At 46.4% G+C, this 18080-nt stretch overlaps 2 protein-coding genes across 2 annotated transcripts; one reads left to right on the top strand and one right to left on the bottom strand.

Annotated features, from left to right (window-relative positions):
* Window positions 1–453: 453 nt before the first annotated feature.
* ptges2 (prostaglandin E synthase 2) lies at window positions 454–6843 on the top strand. Its single transcript, XM_004086457.4, has 7 exons — window positions 454–746; window positions 4015–4203; window positions 4640–4695; window positions 4831–4983; window positions 5687–5887; window positions 5965–6082; window positions 6156–6843. The coding sequence occupies exons 1-7, from the start codon at window positions 474–476 to the stop codon at window positions 6282–6284; spliced, it is 1119 nt and encodes a 372-aa protein (XP_004086505.1). The 5' UTR covers window positions 454–473; the 3' UTR covers window positions 6285–6843.
* Window positions 6811–17617, bottom strand: gle1 (GLE1, RNA export mediator). Its single transcript, XM_004086458.4, has 15 exons — window positions 17408–17617; window positions 16259–16468; window positions 16020–16178; window positions 15551–15699; window positions 15403–15463; window positions 12208–12465; window positions 11030–11252; window positions 10092–10204; window positions 9782–9994; window positions 9390–9580; window positions 9187–9316; window positions 9004–9108; window positions 8631–8713; window positions 8500–8563; window positions 6811–7840 (listed from the first exon to the last, which is right to left on the bottom strand). The coding sequence occupies exons 1-15, from the start codon at window positions 17519–17521 to the stop codon at window positions 7766–7768; spliced, it is 2148 nt and encodes a 715-aa protein (XP_004086506.1). The 5' UTR covers window positions 17522–17617; the 3' UTR covers window positions 6811–7765.
* Between the last annotated feature and the right edge of the window lie 463 nt (window positions 17618–18080).

The following is an 18080-nucleotide window of genomic DNA, read 5'->3' as shown; positions in this document are numbered from 1 at the left end:
AAATATGGGACAAATTGACAAACTTGATAAAAACTCAAATGTATCCACATTTAATTTAACCTGGAAAAACATCTTATTTGGTTACGTTAATTATGATAAGACATTTTTATCTCAATTTTATTTAATAAATCTTCTGATTTTATTAACCAAGTATTATATTCACAAATCTAAATTCAGCAATAAAGCTCCTAATTTTCTTGATTTTCTAGCCCAAGTTAGATGTTACTTACATTCCATTTCCCCCAGTACAAACAAAAAAGCTATTAAAACGTATCACCTAGCTCAGCTTCATAATTTAATATAAGTTTATTTTTTTTGCTTGTATATCCCCTGGCGTTTATTTTGAACATTTGATGTACAGTTTACTGTTCCTTGTTCTTTTGCTGTATGTCAATTTTGTTCTGCATCCAAAAAAGAAAAAAGAAAAGAACGCGCTCCTCGCGTTGCATTGTGGGTCTTTACGTAAACCTGTCATGGCTGCCGCCTGCACCAGAGCGCTCGGTAAGCTCGGTGGGGCTTTTTTACGGGCTTCGGTCGTCCATCGCTCCGCGACCGCTTCCTACCTGCTCGGGAATGGCTTCCGGAGGGCGTACTGCTCCCGCGGGACCGGGCTGCGGTCCAAGCTGCTGTCGGCGCGGTCAGGAGGCGGCAGGCTGCTCGGCTGCGCCTTCCTGCTCGGCGGAGGTCTGGGCTGGTACCAGGCGGTGAAGGTGTCCGTCCAGCAGCACATGGCCGAGGACAAGCAGGTGAGCGGGGTCACGGGCTGCAGGTCTGGCGATGCTTTTACCGAATGTGACGTCCGGGACGGTTCTGAAAGCTGGCAGGCGAAGAGCATCTTCACCGGGGAACCAGAACCCGAGAATCGGTGGACTGTCTCTGCAAGGGCGGCGAATCAGCACCGAGTTCCTGTGGCGGTTCATCAAATCGAACCAAACTTTATTTATAAAACCCTTTTTAGACAACAGTGAGGCCAAGTGCTTAAAAACAGAGACCCCCCCCCCCCCCCCCCCCAACAGAGTTTTAGGGTTCATTTATGAAAGAAGGAGATGCACTAACTACATCTGCTCATTCGCGCCTGGATTCCCCACAGAAATCAGATCAGGAAATAGCAAAATGATTCAAATAGTGTGGGATGATGTGACACACAAAGTTAAAAAAGAAGCACCAAACTGTCCACGCCAGTCATGACCACAAACGAGTCCTCATGGGACACCACCTGATGGAAGCAGCCAGACCTGGGGGGTCGCACTACAGCAACCCCAGTCCAGGAGGAGGTGGGTCCCTGTGTGGGGGCCCTTCTGAGGAAAAGTCTACAAGAGACATTTATCACAGGAACAAGGACATTCGTCATCAAAAAGGTCCATCTTAATGGGCAGGTAAAAGTCAAAAGTAGGTTTGGTCGTAAAAGGTTTCATACTGTAAATTCAAATAGAGGTGACGGCGCCATCTGAGAACGGCGTCTGGGAGACATTCCTCTCAATGATCCTGCTTTCTCTGTCTCTAACAGATTATTCATTGATTAAAGTGGTGGGGGGCAACTGGATACGTTTGGTGAAACTTAAAAAGAAAAGCTTTTTTTCTAAGGAGCCCCCCTTTACCTTAATGTGTTCAAGTAAATTGAGTCGCACAGCACATTTCAGCTAAAATGAAGTAAATGAGCCACTTTATGACCCGAGTCAGCTTATTAAAAAGTGTTCATTATAAATGAGATGTTTCGCCTCTTTACATTTCTTTATGGAATTAGTGGCGTGTTAACTCTGGTCCATCGTGAGCTGGAGCTCCCATTGGCTGGGGTCTAGTCTCACTCACAGGAGAAAGGAAAGATGAAAAGACGTGTCGGTGGGTGTGTGGCGGTTTGGAGTATTTCTGCTTGTGACACATCTGTAGTGGAAGTCAGAGGTGTGCAGGATAAACAGGAGGGGGGGCGACACTGTTCCTTGAGATGCCCCAGTGCTGCTGGTGATGGAGCTAGATCTGGAACAGCCTATTCTAACAAACCATGGTCTGTTATCCAGGAGACGACACACGACTCGCCCTCCAGGTTGGTCTGGAGGAGGCGCGACTGTATGGTGTGCCCCCCCCCCACCATCCAGGTACGAGGGAGTCCGATGCAGCAAGTAGAGAATAGCACCGTCCCCTCCCTGTGGGTGAACTGTAGAGGGTCTTGTGAGCCGTACACGTCTGACAGAACATTTCTCTCCGTGGGTTTCATGAGCTGGGAGGTGAGAGTGACCAGTCGAAGGTCGCTGAGTTCGTTGGACTGATTATTTTTGGAGGCGGAATGATGTAGCAGGGAGGAGTCAGATGGGATTGGGGGACCGGTGTGAGGGTGGGGTTAAATGTATGGATCAGGATTAGAGGAGATGGTGGCAGGTGCAGAGTCACACCTGTAGCCTGTACCTGTATTCCAGGTTTTTTAGGTATTCACACTCATCCCTACGGCTCACTTCCTGCATCAGCTACGTTGTTCCCAGCCCTTCGTCCCGCTGGTTGCAGATGGTTTGTCTCTTTTAGTTAAGACCGTGTGTTCCTGCTGAATCGGTGCAGCAGGAACACGTGCAGTGTTGATTTTATATTGGTTAGAATTTAATAACAAGTATGAACAAATCTACTAAAGCAGAAGCATGATCGAGAACAATGTTATATGGCGCATGCTCATACAGTGCTTTTCTACCTTGGTTGAACCCCAAAGCGCCAGTCAGTCCACAGTCCAGCCACGCACACACACACACATTTACACACTGATGGAAGCTGTGCTGCCATGCAAATGTCTCACTTAAGAACACTGACAAATGAGCAGGCAAGGACAGAACTGAACCTGCAACCTACCAATCAGAGGTCGACTGCCCCAGAACATCTTGAATGTTTCTTATGAGGGTACAACTCTAAAGAAGCTTTATGGATGTAATATATTAATTCATTTCCTTTATAGAGCACCTTGCACCACCATTCCAGGAGGCTCAAAGTGCTGTACACAATATTACATTAATAACAGAGTTATATTGCTAAAGACGGTACCCTAGCTTGTCCAAGATGCGTAAAAAGCGACGCCATATTGGAAAGCTCTGTAAAGAATGAAACACAGCTTAGCAGAGACAGTGAACCGACCAGAAAATGCTTCATTTTGGTTTGGTTCTTAAAAAGAAAAACACTCCTCACAAAGATGAGACCCAGGTTACAGTATTATTGTTTTTGTACAAGATGCAACAGATAGAAGACATTTTAAAATAAATAAATATGTCATTATGTAGAAACAAACCTGATTTTATTCAAATCTATGCACTTGGTTTGTTTCTTTTCCTCCACCTAATAATCTGCTTCAATTCAACGGGTCATCCTCCAAAAAGGAGATTGGCTGTCCTGCCAGAAAACGTGCAGATAGTACAAAGTCTCTGAGTCTGAACAGACCACAAGAATAGCCTTCTGGTAAACCCACTCAGATCTTCCTAAAATGTTTTCTAGAAGTTCTCCTTCATTAGCTGAGAGTAATAGTTTACTTGTGGAAACTTTTTCCAGCTCTGTTTGTGCAGTTGTATCACAGCAGTGAGCCGGCATCTCAACATGCGTGTGCAACAAGCTAGCGGAGCGACTCTAGCCTATAAAGAACATAATAAAAGGATAGCTGTTAAAAGATTAAGACAGTGATGAAAGGTCAGCTTGGCATAACCTGAGGCTCTGTAGTGGAGGAACAGTTTAGCTTTAAAACTCTCCAAGAGGGAAACCTCTTCAACAGGCCGTGGCAGTTTGTCCCAGAGTTTAGGAGCCAACGCAGCAAATACACAAATACACCGTCCCCCTGGAACATGAATGTGGTTCATGGAACCAGCAGCGTACACTGGTCCAGAGGATCCAGGGAATTTAGGGGGGGAATATTTTAAAAGCAAACTAGAGGTAAAAGCGAGCAGTACCTGCCAGTGACCTGACCTTAAAAACAAACGTTGTTTTTGGACTTTGAATCTCTTGGCACTTCAAAGATGAAGAGGTGATGAACCGCCCTTGTCTGCCTCTTTGCAGGATCCAGAAGGTGCTCTGAAGCTGGTTTTATACCAGTACAAGACCTGCCCGTTTTGCAGCAAAGTGCGAGCGTTTTTGGACTATCATGGTGCGGCGTATGAGATTGTGGAGGTGAACCCGGTCATGAGGCAGGAGATCAAGTGGTCAACCTACAGAAAGGTGCCCATCTTGATGGTGAATGGAGAGCTGGTAAAGTACACCATCTGTCACTTCAAGCTGTTGATTTTACACAACGTTCTTCTTTGTGTCTTTCAGTCATGCTAGATGCTAAAGTTTAGGTCACACGGGTGAACTACCTTTATTTATGCTAACCGAGTAAAAAGTCCCGTTAACTGTGTGACATTTGTTCTCTGCATTTGACGCCTCCCCTGGGGGAGCAGTGAGCTGCAGCTGAGCCTGGGAACCATTTTTTAACCCCCCAATCCAACCCCTTAAGTTTGAGTATCAAGCAGGGAGACTTTGGATCCCATTTTTAGTCTTTGGATTTGAACCCAGTGTCAGGGTGGACGCCCCTCCACAAGGCCATGGTTCAGATTCAAACACAACTGTCTTGATTTGTCCTCTAGTTCCATTTGAAACTGTAAAAAAGTTCTCAAAGCAGTTTTTTTGTGTTCCTCTGCTGCAGCAGCTAAATGACTCGTCTGTTATCATCAGTTCCCTCAAGACCTTGTTCCTCAGCAAGTAAGTCTAAATAAGTCCAAATTATTGTAGAGACGTTGACAAAAACATAAAGCATTGTTTTAATGTATTACTTATTCTAGGATTGATTTTGGAAAAAAGTGAGATCACATCAGAGCAGAAGTCTTTTTGTTTTAGGGATAAAAGCCTAACCGACATCATTCACTGCTACCCGGAGATGAAATCTGTGAATGACCGAGGGAGGGAGGTGACGGAGTACAACAACAAGTACTGGCTGATGCTGAGCGAGGCGGAGACTGCAGCCCTTTACCCCCAAAAGGGAATGCAGAAGTAAGAAGAGGCCTTGGTTATTCTGTCATTATCTGTTTTTATCTTTCCCTTTTTGTTTTTACACTCATTCTTCTTGTTATTGGCGTTCTAAGTTGTCTGTATTGTTGATTTTATCATCGTCATTAATGACAGTTGCTTTCTCAGGTTATACTAATGAGTGTTTGTCTTTGGGTTCTGTGAAAATAAAATGACAGAAGGAAGCAGCTTTTTCTACATTCAGTGTCCCTTTCTGTGGAAAAACCTACATCCAATTTATTTTTATTAAGAGAAGATGTGCAATATGAGAACTGAAAAATAAACACTAATGAAAATCATCCGTCCATCTTCTGAACCCCGTTAATCGGGGTCACAGGCCACTGGAACCAACCCAGCTACTGTTGGGCAAAGGCAGGGTCCACCCTGAACCAGGGCATTCTATCTGTGAGGTGAAAGGGCTAACCGCTACACCACCATGCACCTTCGTAAGATTGTGTAGCTCAGAAATGAGTGTTCAGGAAGGTCCCCTCAGAAGAGGATCAGACATTTGCTCGTCTCGTGTGACAATGATGTGCTGTCAGACTGATATTTGGCAGAAGAAAGGTTTGGTAAAGTCTGTAGCTGGTGGGAATTTGTAAACCACGTCTCCTAGCCTTAATGTTTTCCCTTTAGCGGCAGCAAAACTCATGAACAAGTCAGCGCGACAGCTGTGGTCTTCTGTTTTCAGAGAAGAGATGAAGTGGCGTCAGTGGGCTGACGACTGGTTGGTGCATCTCATATCGCCAAACGTGTATAGAACTACGGGCGAGGCCCTGGCCTCCTTCGACTACATTGTTCGTGAAGGCAAGTTTGGGACCGTGGAGGGCTTTTTTGCCAAATATGTGGGAGCTGCAGCCATGTACATCATCTCTAAAAGGCTGAAAAGTCGGTAAGTGACTGCCATGTTCCTGCTAGTTATGTGTGGTTTGGATTTGAAGCATGGATTTCTGGATTTTCATCCAACAGACACAACTTGCAGGACGACGTCCGGCAGGATCTGTATAAAGCCGTTAACGAGTGGGTGGCTGCCATTGGCAGGGACAGAAAGTTCATGGGGGGAAGTCAGCCAAACCTGGCCGACCTGGTGAGGGCATCCGGTCGTTTCTGCAGAACCAGAATCTTTCTTTCAGGCTGATTTAATCATTAACTTTCCACAGGCCGTGTTTGGGGTCTTGAGGGTAATGGAGGGCCTTCAGGCATTCCAGGACATGATGGACAACACCAAAGTCAAACACTGGTACAGGCGCATGGAGAGAGCAGCTCTCAACCACGAGGGGAGGGCCTAATGCACCCCCAGGCCACGGGAAGATGACACTCCTACGTTCTATGCAGACAAACTCAAGAACACCGTCAGGAATCTACGTTGACAAAGCCGCATCCTGTGTGCTGTAGAGCTGTAGGAACTGCATTCATGTCACGTTTAGTTTAAGAAGAGTTTGTTCTGGAAGGCTAATAAAAATGAAGATTAGTACAAAAAGATTTATTCCTTTCAATTGAGAATATTGCTTTTTTTCAGTGAATCCTTAAAATGTATTAGCTTTAAGACTTTGATGCAGAAGAAGACAGCGGCGTTTCTTTACAGGACATACTGTCCTTCCTCATCCACACTTATGGAACTGATCTTCTAGTCGGGGATTGTAACTGAGGAGCAGATGATGGTTGTTTCTGGGAGACAGTAGGTCTGCAGTGAAGAGCCCCCCCCCCCCCGCTGGGATTCATGCAAGTCAGCTCAAAGGGATGGACAACTGTGAAATGTAACCTTCCATGTATAAAATCTGTGAAATAGCTACAAATAATTAAGAAATGCAAATAAAACGTGTGGTCACTTTAATGTCCCCTCCCCCAGCAATCATTGTTTGCATGTTTGTAAGATGAAAAGACTGAAATCAGCAAAAAGCATCTTTTTCCACACAAGCCTCATTTGAACCCCGTCTTCTAAACTGGTACGTCCCTGTAGACGGACGTCCTGTCTCCCATTCAGGCACACACCACAGCAGGGAGCAGACGGGTCTGACTGATGTCCTGACATTTGTGGTCGGTTGTTGGTCCGAACGGCTTCAGAAGCTTCTAAAGAACACGGGTTCCAACATTTACTAGGCCAGTTCAATGTGACTTCATCACTGAATGGAGGATCAAGTTTAAAATGATGGTTGGATTGGCGGCCAAAGCCCACTTTGACTCTTGTGAGGCAAATAAAGCAGTTTATCAGGTGTACAGCCTGACTTCAGCTCTTCTGACTGATCTGGACCCAGAGACCATTAGACCCAACATTATTGTAGTTCCTGCTGAAATGTAATGGCTTTCTGAACATCTTTCCACCTTCTAAGCAGCTATGTGCAGAGATTCTCCACTTTAGTGCAGCACAGACTTGGTGTCTGTCTGAAGATTCTGGAAAAAATAAGCAGTGACGCTGCACTTCCTTAAACATTTATAAAACGAAGTTCCTGCTGCACCTCAGACACATGCAGACATCCGCACTGATGCACAGTAATGGTAGTTACACCGGATCATCCTGGTTAGACCGCTGAAACGGTGGTGTTGCAGCTGTTTGTAACAAACATAGGAACGTGTTAAAAAAAGTCATTTCTGTTGGGGTTGAACACCACCTACAACCATGAAAGTCCAGTCGTTAGTCTGAACGTCCAAAAAGACGAGGAAAATAAAAACCAGGAGCTCATCCAGAAGCCCAAGCAGACCTCCAGCTTGTGTTCAAGAGCAGCTGCTTCCGTCCAGACGCCTTCATCCAGCAGGTCTGCAGCGCTCGTCTTCACTCAGAGGACGTCCAGAAGCTGGAAGTCAGTTGGCCTTTGGGTGGACTGATGTGTCTCCTCTGCAGCGACGTCTGAAATCAAAACCAGGGTTTCCGTTACTCCTCCTTAAAAAAGTTTCACTCTGAACCGCACAATGGCTTCAGATTTTCCTTTTTCAAATCAGACTCATCTGAGCTGGACTTGGGTTTGAACCATCGCCAAGTCCTGTTTGCTCTCTATTCTATCATACAGACACGTTCCCAGTTGACCTGAGACTGTCCTGGTTTACTGGCACAGAACGAGTCTGATCATCCTCTGCTGTTCGGCAGTCAGATTAATGTCAATCAAAGGCTGATTTATGAAAGTGCTGTTTGGATCTTCTGTCCACATCCTGTTAAAGCCCACGGCTTTGTTTACACTTCGAAAAGAAGCCTCCGGTTTAGCGCAGTTTAGTGGTTTAGCACAGTTTAGCGCAGTTACACCGTTTAGCGCAGTTCAGTCGTTTAGCGCGGTTCAGTGATCCAAGTGAAGAAGGTCAGTTGTTCATCGGTAACGATTCCATCCCCCTGATTTCATGCGAGTGTTCTAAACTCCCAAAGACGCATAAATCCCAGCAGCTTCCTCATCAGCTGCTCTGAACGTTCACGTCACTTTCTTGGTCGAGTGGCGTTCAGGAGGCAAAGCTTCTGGTGAGGTGAAGAGCAGAAGTTCTGCAGAGGATTCCTGTCAGGTCTGGGAAGGCCAATCCTACCTCCAAAAACTGTTTGAGTCGGATCATGGACCCCCTCTCTCCAGTGCTGGTCACGGCTTCAATTCTGAAAACCAGAGAGTTTGGAGGGTGAGAGGCTTTTTTCAGCAGCTACCTTCTGAGTGAGTTTGTACCTGGGGAAATACTCGTCTTTGAGCAGCAGGAGGACTTTCCAGAACTGACTCTGGTACTGGGTCATCAATGCGTGGCCACAAACCTGCAGGAAATGACCAATCATTTAAAGTTAGTTTTGTTTTCTTTGTTGATTCGTCTTCATTTCAATAAATCAACATTTATTCATACAGCAGGTCAGTCGTTCACAGCTGCTGCCATCTGCTCATTTGCATTTTATTCATATGGGGATTTATTTTTCAGACTTTTACTTCAAACACAAAGAGAAGCCCCCCCTTCATTGAACTGTCCCCCCAGGATGATTTGAATAGGGTTAGTGCTAAACATCTACAATACTTTGATGTGGTGAAATCCTCTGCTCTGCTGCACATTTACCTCCAGGAAGTCAAACAGCAGCGTAGCAGTGACGTCTACCAGAGGTTCCATGTTCAGCATCTGGGCCAGCCAGCGCCAGCCGTGGTCCAGGCCGTGAGGAACAGACTGACCCCACACAGAGACCCGTTAAACGCATGCAACTGTAGAACCAGAAAACCTGCAGGGGGAAAAAGCTGCTCCTACCCCCTGCTTTGAGCCGAAGGGCCATCGGAGCTGGATTATGGCGGCATAGAGCCGGATCATCCCGGACATTCTTTTCAGGAAGCTGTCTTGACCCTCCACGCCGTTGGCGTCCACACGGTAACCGAGAATCCTGCAGAGACCACATTTAATCAGCAGAATAGCATGAAGGTGTCACCTCAGGTTTTCGGCCCCCCTCACACCACCTCTGGTATTCCTCCACAGGAGTGCCGTCCTTCATTGGGGGGTAATGTGGGACGGCGTAGGGGCACTTTTTATGCAGGTGAGCCAGGATGAGATCCCCCACATGGGGGTGCAGCTCCCAGATTCCAGAGGCCACCACAGCAATGGGGAAGGCAGCTTCGTGATGAGATGCAACCTCCTCCTCACCCTGTTTCTGAAAGGGGGAGGGACATCAGAAATGTGGTTTTAGATCCCCGTTTACAGGAAAAATACCAGGAAACAGCAGACTCCTTCTGAAGCCAACAGGACAGAGACGGCAACAATCAGAGGTTTCCTTCAAGACGAGTCTTTCCTCAAACACCAGTGTCACACTTTAGTGCTAATTATGAAACTAGACCAATAAAGACGGACTGACCACAAACTTCTCCGCTAGTTTGTAGCTGATGAAGTTCAGGGCCAGCGGGTGCTGAGAGCTGGAGATGGTCCTCCCCCCAGACACCACCGACCGACCCGACAGCAAGCCGTTGATCTTGTTGAAGATTTCTCTGAGCTGCCTGCCGGAGATGCTGGAAATTTGGCTGACAGGGATGGTGGCGGCTTTCTGGAGCTCCAGCTTCAGTTTGTTCGTCTGAAAGCAGAGAAAGGAAAGTCAGAAGATTCAAGGAGACTCCTGTGTGAGTGAGTATGAAGGCCTTCACACTTCCTGAAATGCTGCTCAAACCCACCTGGGAGTCCTTTGAGGAGCACAGCGGCTCCATGGCCTGAGTGCACCGAGCGGCTGAGTCCTGCAGTTCTTTAAACCATGCCAGCGTGACGCTGTCCGCGCTGTTCTGCAGCCCTGTGGACAGAAAATTCCACATGAAAACTGCTGCCGGTCTGCACGTTTCATATTTCTATGGAGAATCGTTCATTGCTTTGCAGTCAAAGACTTTGTTTTTATTGTGGCTTTGAAGATTTTGTCTCTGCGATGTGTTCACATTTTTCTCAAGGAAGTGAAAGACAGAAAAAGTAACAAAAACTGCCAGGAAGACAGAAAAGCAGAAACTGGAGTTTCTTTTGGCTTGGATTCCACAGGAATAGGTAGACAGCCTCGGCGTGGTCTGAACCTTTTTATCAACACTAAAGCGTTGAATATTGCTACTCGTTTTAACCCTTGTGCTATCCTAGGCACTTTACCAGTGGGAGTTGGGTCATCTAGACCCACTAGACAGTGCTCTGAACCTTTTTTCTTCAATGATTTGTGATCTTCACTGGTGTCCATGGATTACATGAAATCTTTCCACCTTTATCCACCTTTGTCATGGTAGGGAGAACACCTCAATGGAAGGGGGGGGGGGGGGGGGGTCATCTAAGATAGCACAAGGGTTAAGAAAGTAAGGTGACATGCTTTGAGTCAGGGCTGCCCAATCATGTTCCTCAAGCCCTACTACCCTGCCTGCTCTGCAGCGCTCCCTGCTGTTTACCTGGATCATGTGTGCTCAGTCCATCAGAACATGGACACACTTGACACCAGGATTGGGCGGCCCTGCACTAAGTGACCCAGTAACAAAAATGTTTGAGGATTTTTAAAGGGGCTATACCATGTCAAACACGTCAATGTAAGGGGGGGGGGGGGGTGTCATCTGGACCCCATATGATAGCACAAGGGTTAAGGTAAGCTTACCTTTTTTTTGGGCCTTTTCGTTGGCCAACTGCTGAGCTTTCTTCTGTGCCTCCTGCTGGGCCTGAAGCTCCTGCTGCCTCCCCTGCTCCTTTTCCTGCTCCTGCTGCTGCTTCTTCCTTTCTTGAGCCTCGGCCACCTCCTGCTGCATCAGGCGGATCAGGCCCCTCATGTCGTGGAGAGCTCGCTCTGCTGCCGTCATGTCTTCAGCACTGGGAAACTCTCCCTAAAGAGAAATAGACATTATATGAGCTTCTAATTATTAGATTCTCTTTTCACTAATTTGATACATTTTATTCACGTTTACTGATTCACATCAGTCTATTAAGGTTAATTAATGTACTTAGCAGGTTGTTTATCTGTTTTAACATATTTATTTTATTCTTTTTACATTTATAACTTCTGTGTTTTCCTCAGAGGGATCCTCCACATCAGTGAAGACCTTCTCCGTGAACGGGGTCACTGCAGCGGGGTCTCCCGGGTCTGGCTCTTTGTCTAGATCTGGGGGGGTCCTGCGCTAGTGTAATCTGGGAACTTGGGGGGGGGGGGGCACACTGATGTGGACATGCCCCCAAAATATAAATAATTTCCCCACTTCAGTACAAAGCCAGATTTCTAGTTTGGATCATTGTATGATGTGTGTATGCGGGGGGGGGGGGGGTCATGGGTTTTTGTGTGGGTTTTATACAAAATGTAATGTTTTATATTCTGTTTTTAAATTTTGATAATGTTTATATGTAAAGCACTTTGAGCAGCATAAGTTCTAAAAGTGGGAGACAAAGTTTGATTAGATTTAAATTGTGTTGTTTTTGTGTTACAAACAACAGACACATTAGTGAAGAGTTGTGGGTTTATCTCCATAGTCATTGCAAAGATGTGGAATTACAGCTACAAAGGCTGAACCTGCATCCGGGACAAATCTGGTTTTTGGGGCCCGATCTACTTCCGTCCTGATCCGATTCTTTAGTGAGACATTGAAAAGTGAACAAAACAACCAAACACAGGTTGTCTCCTCTGATTTAAGCCTGTTCTTCTCCTCATGGATGTTTGCTGCCGTCGTTCTGGACTGTGCTCATTTAGTAAACTTGCTGCTGCTGCTGCTGCTTGTTTCGCAGATGCCTGGTGGGTTTTGCTGTTTTGAACGCAGCTTTTTTCTCCTGGTCCTGAAATGCCAAACTCACCTGTGCCGTCTTCCTCACTACCTCTGACACCTGGGAGCAGAGCTGGTTCCCACGGCTGCTGTAGGAGCTGAGGCTGCTGGGGGGGAGGTCCGCGAGGGTCTGCGTGGACGGCTCCAGCAGCTGGTTGAGCTGCAGGATCTCCTCCTGGATGGTGTTGAGGTTTCGCAATTTCTCCCTTCCCTCTGCCTGCCTCTGCTTCTCAAGCTCAGCCTCGCGAAGGCGCTGCATCTCCAGCTCCCTCAGCCGAAGGTTTAAGATCTGGCAAGAGAGACGTCATTTGACAAAAACCTCAGAGTTTTCATGCAATATGTAAGGTTCCAGACACTCAGAAGTTCAGCTTAAAACAGCATCATGTGATGAACACCAACCTGTAAAATCTAAAACAGATATGAACATGAAAAAAAAAACTCATTGGGGCTTCGACTGTTTGAGATCATAAATGTGCAAACACACATCTTTGCTGTACACTTTTAGATGACTTTGTTACACACGCCAAAAAACGCCCCTCTGCCCCCCCACAGGTGGTTTCTCCTCCAAGCTGGGGTCCTCTACCAGAGGCCTGGGAGCTTGAGGGTCCTGCAGTATCTTAGCTGTTCCTGTTCTTTTCTGGACTGAGAGGTCTGAGGTCTTTCCAGGTATCTGTTGTAGCCACTCCTCCAGCTTGGGGGTTACTGCCCCCAGTGCTCCAATTACCACAGGCACCACTGTCACCTTCACTTTCCAGGTTTTCTCCAGTTCTTCTCTGAGTCCCTGGTATTTCTCCAGTTTCTCATGTTCCTTCTTCCTGATGTTCCCATCGCTTGGCACTGCCACATCCACCACAACGGCTTTCCTCTGTTCTTTATCCACCACTACAATGTCTGGTTGGTTCCCCATCACCATCCTATCAGTCTGGATCTGGATCAGGATCTTTGCCCTCTCATTCTCTACCACCTTCAGAGGTGTTTCCCATTTTGACCTTGGGGTTTCCAGTCCATATTCTGCACACATGTTCCTGTATATTATTCCAGTGTGCTTCTATGTTCCTGGCTCCTCTCAAAGAACATATTCACTAGAGCCATTTCCATCTTTTTTGCTAAATCAACCCCCATCTGTCCTATGTTCCTCTTCTGGATCCCAAACCTGCCCATCACCTCTGTTTGCTGCACCAGCATGTCTGTTCTGCACCAATCACAACTCTCTCTCTTCTATCACAACTCCCTCTCTTCAAGGGCGGCAGTGGCTCAGGTGGTTGAGCGGGTCGTCCAATGATCGAAGGGTTGGCGGTTCGATTCCCCGCTCCCACCAGCCAAATGTTGTTGTGTCCTTGGGCAAGACACTTCACTTGCCTCCAGTGTGGCTCCACTGGTGTGTGAATGTGTATGAATGATCCCGGTGGTGATGGTCAGAGGGGCCGTAGGCGCGAAATGGCAGCCACGCCTCTGTCAGTCTGCCCCAGGGCAGCTGTGGCTACAACCGTAGCTACCATCACCAAGTATGAATGAGAAGTGAATGAATAATGGACACACTGTAAGCGCTTTGAGTGTCTTGAAAATCGCAGATAAATCTAATCATTATTATTATTCTAGAGATGTTCATCATCACTTCGTCAACGTCCAACCAGAATTTTTCCTCCAGCTCCTACTTGTGGGGCGTACCGACTAACAACATTAAACATCTCACCTTCCATTTCTATCTTCAGAGTCATCCCTCTTTTTACCTCCACATCACTCCTAATAAACTCCTCCTTCAGGATAACTCCTCCTCCTTTTCTCCTCCCATCTCCACCATGATAGAACAACTTGAACGCTGCTCCTCAGCTTCTAGCCGTGCTACCGTTCCACCTGGTCTCCTGGACACACAGCATGTCTACCTTCCTCCTCTGCATCATGTCAACCAACTCTCTACCTTTTCCTGTCATAGTTCCAACATTCAAAATCTCTTCTCTTAGTCCAACACTTTCCTTTTTTCTTTCTTCCTACAAACATGTTTTCCTCCTCTCCATCTTTGACCAACAGTCCAATTTCCACGGGCACCCAGTGGGTGGACGGCACAGATGGGCCTGAGGCCAGAGGGCCTTCCAGTGTGGAGGTCATAGGTCTGATTTGCATATTTGGTTTGTCAAGGATTTTATGTCGGATGCTGTTCCTGACACAACCCTCTGTATTTATCCGGGCTTGGGACGGCACAGTGAAACCCTGGCTTGGGCCCTCGTGGCTACACACATTCATTAGCTCATTAGGAGTAAATATTGGCTCTGTGGCAGACTGGCGACCTGCCAAGGGTGTACTCCATCTTCGCCCAACAGTAGCTGGGACAGGCTCCAGCAACCCAGTGACCCTGAGAAGGATTCAGCGGATTCAAGAAGAATGAATGGATGGAGCAAATGTTGAATGAGCTTGTCTAATATTACACAGATACCAAGAACAAACGAAAAAGTCACATCTCTGAATTCTACAGCACTCAGATAGGCCGAATCTGAATTCTTCCCCTAACCCTCCGGCTCCTCCCTACTGCTCCAGTTGTAGGGGTGTTTGGAGCTGTAGTGGTGTCTTAACTTGAAGCTGTAACACTCAGGGCTGGGTATCCCTCCACACGGATCACGTGTCGTGGTTGTGGCGTGGAGGAGAAACGCATTTCTTTACGTGGGTGTGCCTTGAAGAACAGATTTACATTTGAATGTAAGTAATGACTTTTTAAAGTCACAAAACAGATGTTATGTATTTTTCGAGCACCATCAGCTTCGCGCCAACATAGATGACTGGCGACTATTGGTGACATCATCGAGTGATAGTAACGTCTGGATTTGAAGACACTATTTTTCCATAACTCACCGCTTGGAGGGTAAATGTCGGGTAGGGAGAAGACGGAAGGTTAGGGGAAGAATTCAGATTTGGACTTCGGAGGAAAGTAAAGTCCTTTGTGCATCATGCAGGTTTGTCTGCATGACTCACACAGACCTGTGCATGCATTCATACGTGCACACACATGAGAGACACTGTCCATTGCATTATTTTTATATCTTTTCTCCAGTAAAATACAGATGAGCTGTTAACTTTCCCAAGTTTGCACTTAGAAAAATTTTCTTCAAGTCACAAAGTCAGTTTCATCATCTTCTCATAAAAAGTGTCTTCACTTCGTCAGGCCGATAAGAAGCTGCTGACCCCCTCATCTCCCATAGAAATGAGAACAGGGGGGAGGGTTTCATGTCCATACCCTGATTCTGTGGCGCTGCTCTTCCTTCAGCTTTTCTTGACGGCCCATGCTCTCTTTAGTTCTACGGAGAAGAAAATGCAGAAAAACGTGTTTGGTTTAGAGCGAGTGTCCCTATATAATTCAATCTAATGACCGGATTTGTTCATACTCTCTGTCCATCATGTCCCTCATACTCTGGAACTCCTGTCTCTGCTTCAGCTCCGTTAGCTCCTCGAAGCGCTTCAGGTGCTCAGATTCTACGTTGGACACCTCCTCCACCAGCCTTTCCTGCACCTCCTGCCGCTGTCTGAGTAAGATCTGAGAAGACACATTGAAAAATCTTCAATGCGAAGATTTTCTCATGACTTCATCCAGACTCCCAGAGTCAACTGGTCACTTCCCTCGTTCTGTTTGCTCAGAGTCTAGAGAAGTTTTTGATGTTGGAGTCATTCTGAACAAAATTTCCCCATTAATGTTTTTAAGTCATCCAACACAGATCTGTAGATCCTGCTGTGATATGCTAACAGTATTTTCAGCACCTTCACTCTCGACTTCCACCCAGTAAGAATCGGTTGAATCTTCATTTTAAGCATTTCCATTTCCTTTAAAGATGAGATTTGACCTGAAGGCCTTCTGACCTTGGCCTTTTCGCGCTGCTCCTCCTGAAACCTGAGAATGCGACCTGCCGTCTCCATGGCTTTGGGGGACAGCAGCGAGATTGCAGGTGGTGACACAGGACCAGGATCCTGGCTGCATTCTGGACCTGGACTTTCATGCTTCACCTCAGCATCAAGAGTCTGCAGCCGGGTATAAATAAAGATGAATGTCATTTCAGTAACAAAGTTCATGGTGAAATGTTTGTATTGAAGTGTCTTACAGGGTTGTGGGGAGCAGCTGAACGTCTGGAGTTTTTGCCATTGCTGTCAGATGCTGAGGAGGATGATGAGGATGGCGTCTCTGACAGTTCTGAGCCGTAGTCTTTGGAAACCAGGAAAGATTTCTGTGGGGAGAATGAGCTGATGCGCTCCAAAATGGAGCCAGAGTGTGGGGACAAGCTCAGGGTGTCTTTACAGCCTGCCAGAATGTCCTGAAAAACAGAAGGATTCCTGGTTCTGAACACAAGCAGGATAAGAAGGAGGAGAGTCTGGAGGAAGGGTTCTTCAGGGGCATGAAAGAGAAAATGAGCTTAAGAAATGACAGAAAACTCAAAGGGGTTCCCTTTGAATTAAAAGATCCTGCACTCAATACCTTTCAGAAACTCCACACATCTTGATTATTTTAGGTTAAAAACACCTAAAGGCTTAGAAAGTCCCGGTCTGATTGACACGTCCAATCAGTGTAAGACTGATCTGAACAGAGGAAAGCACCTTTTCCACCAGAGCATGTTGCAGCTGTAAAAGCTCCATACCACCAGAATGTTCTGTCCAAGGAGGAATAACATTCATCTTCTGGGCTCTTTTGTTTTCAAAGAATATCTGGGATCCTCCAAAAAATGCTTCATAGGTTGATTGGGAACTCTAAATTGACCCTAGCTGTGAGTGTGAGAGTGAATGGGTGTGTGATTGAGGACATTCTACCCTCAGACAGACTGGCGACCTGTCCAGGGCGTCTCCTGCCTCCGCCCGCAAGTGGCCGGGATAGGCTCCAGCAGCCCCGCGACCCAGAAAGGAAACAAACGGAATAGAAAATGAATGAATGAATCTGGGATCACTTCTGAATCTCCCCGCAGGTTCAGGAGTGGCTGACCGCTCTACCACAAGCTCGTTGGGGAGTTAGAGTCTTTAATGAAGGTGTTAAGGTCCAGACCAGGAGGAGACCGGGACTAAAGCGCCGTTATCTGTACGTTTCATTTAGTTTAATTTAAACTGTTCGATCCGCGGGTCAGAGTCCATTTGGCGGCAGATACAGAACAGGAAAACCACTGACTTTCGCCAGACGAATGTGAATAAATGATTCAGACATCTTGTGTCTAAACTTAAGCCAGAATCATTAGCGGCTCGGGTCGGTCGTTCGGCGGTAAACTCACCTCGCCTCTGTCTAACCAGTGCGGGTCAAAGGAAAGTTTCCCCTTCGGAGAGTTTTTTAGAGCCTCCAGAGTTTCCCATCGTCCATGTTTAGACAACATGTTGACAAAAACCATCCCATAAATGAGAGGGGTCACGAAGAATTCAGTCCGGCAAAAACTATTCTCTGCATGGTTCCGGGTGTCTAAATACACTTTCTTCTTCTTCTGTGGTGTTTAAAGGTGTTTGATTGACATACAATTACGTCATTAGCGCCATCTACAGGCACCTCACCCTCCACCATCCAGACGTGTATGGAGTGATATTTCTGCCTCCATGTTGCACACAAAACCTTCTAAGTTTTTTGCTCAAAAATTGTTTTTTTTTGCTCAAATTTTTTTTTGCTTTCAAAAACGTTTTTTGCGTTTGCAAAACACATTTTTTTACGTGCGTTGTGTCAAATCTCGCTTTTGTATTATCTTTGATTTTGCTGACTACTTTGAGCGCGATTTAGCGTGATATGACTGCCACTGGCATCGCCAAAAAGAAATTTGCATGCGTTGTGTGTCATCTCACTTTTTTCCTATCTTTGCTAAGTTAAGTTTCGGTTTGACGTGACCAAGCTGCCATCAAACAGCTGCTGATTGGTCCAGATTCTAACCAATCAAATCGCCATATGAATCTAACATGGTGTCT

The sequence above is a fragment of the Oryzias latipes genome, chromosome 9, assembly GCF_002234675.1.
Source record: "Oryzias latipes chromosome 9, ASM223467v1".
Taxonomy (NCBI): Eukaryota; Metazoa; Chordata; class Actinopteri; order Beloniformes; family Adrianichthyidae; genus Oryzias; species Oryzias latipes.
The sequence above is the reverse complement of the archived record's forward strand: the minus strand, read 5'-3'. Positions and strand labels throughout refer to the sequence as shown.

What these genes read in the sequence shown, in the direction of transcription:
- gle1 (XM_004086458.4), bottom strand. Translation starts at nt 17,521, where the DNA reads ATGGTTTTTGTCAACATGTTGTCTAAACATGGACGATGGGAAACTCTG. An exon ending in CGAAAAGGCCCAAAAAAAAG is followed by an intron (nt 10,205 to 11,029) that starts GTAAGCTTACCT and finishes TTCTGTCCACAG; the next exon opens with GGCTGCAGAACAGCGCGGAC. An exon ending in CCTGTGGAGGAATACCAGAG is followed by an intron (nt 9,317 to 9,389) that starts GTGGTGTGAGGG and finishes TGGTCTCTGCAG; the next exon opens with GATTCTCGGTTACCGTGTGG.
- ptges2 (XM_004086457.4), top strand. Translation starts at nt 474, where the DNA reads ATGGCTGCCGCCTGCACCAGAGCGCTCGGTAAGCTCGGTGGGGCTTTT. An exon ending in ACATGGCCGAGGACAAGCAG is followed by an intron (nt 747 to 4,014) that starts GTGAGCGGGGTC and finishes GCCTCTTTGCAG; the next exon opens with GATCCAGAAGGTGCTCTGAA. An exon ending in CCCCAAAAGGGAATGCAGAA is followed by an intron (nt 4,984 to 5,686) that starts GTAAGAAGAGGC and finishes TTCTGTTTTCAG; the next exon opens with AGAAGAGATGAAGTGGCGTC.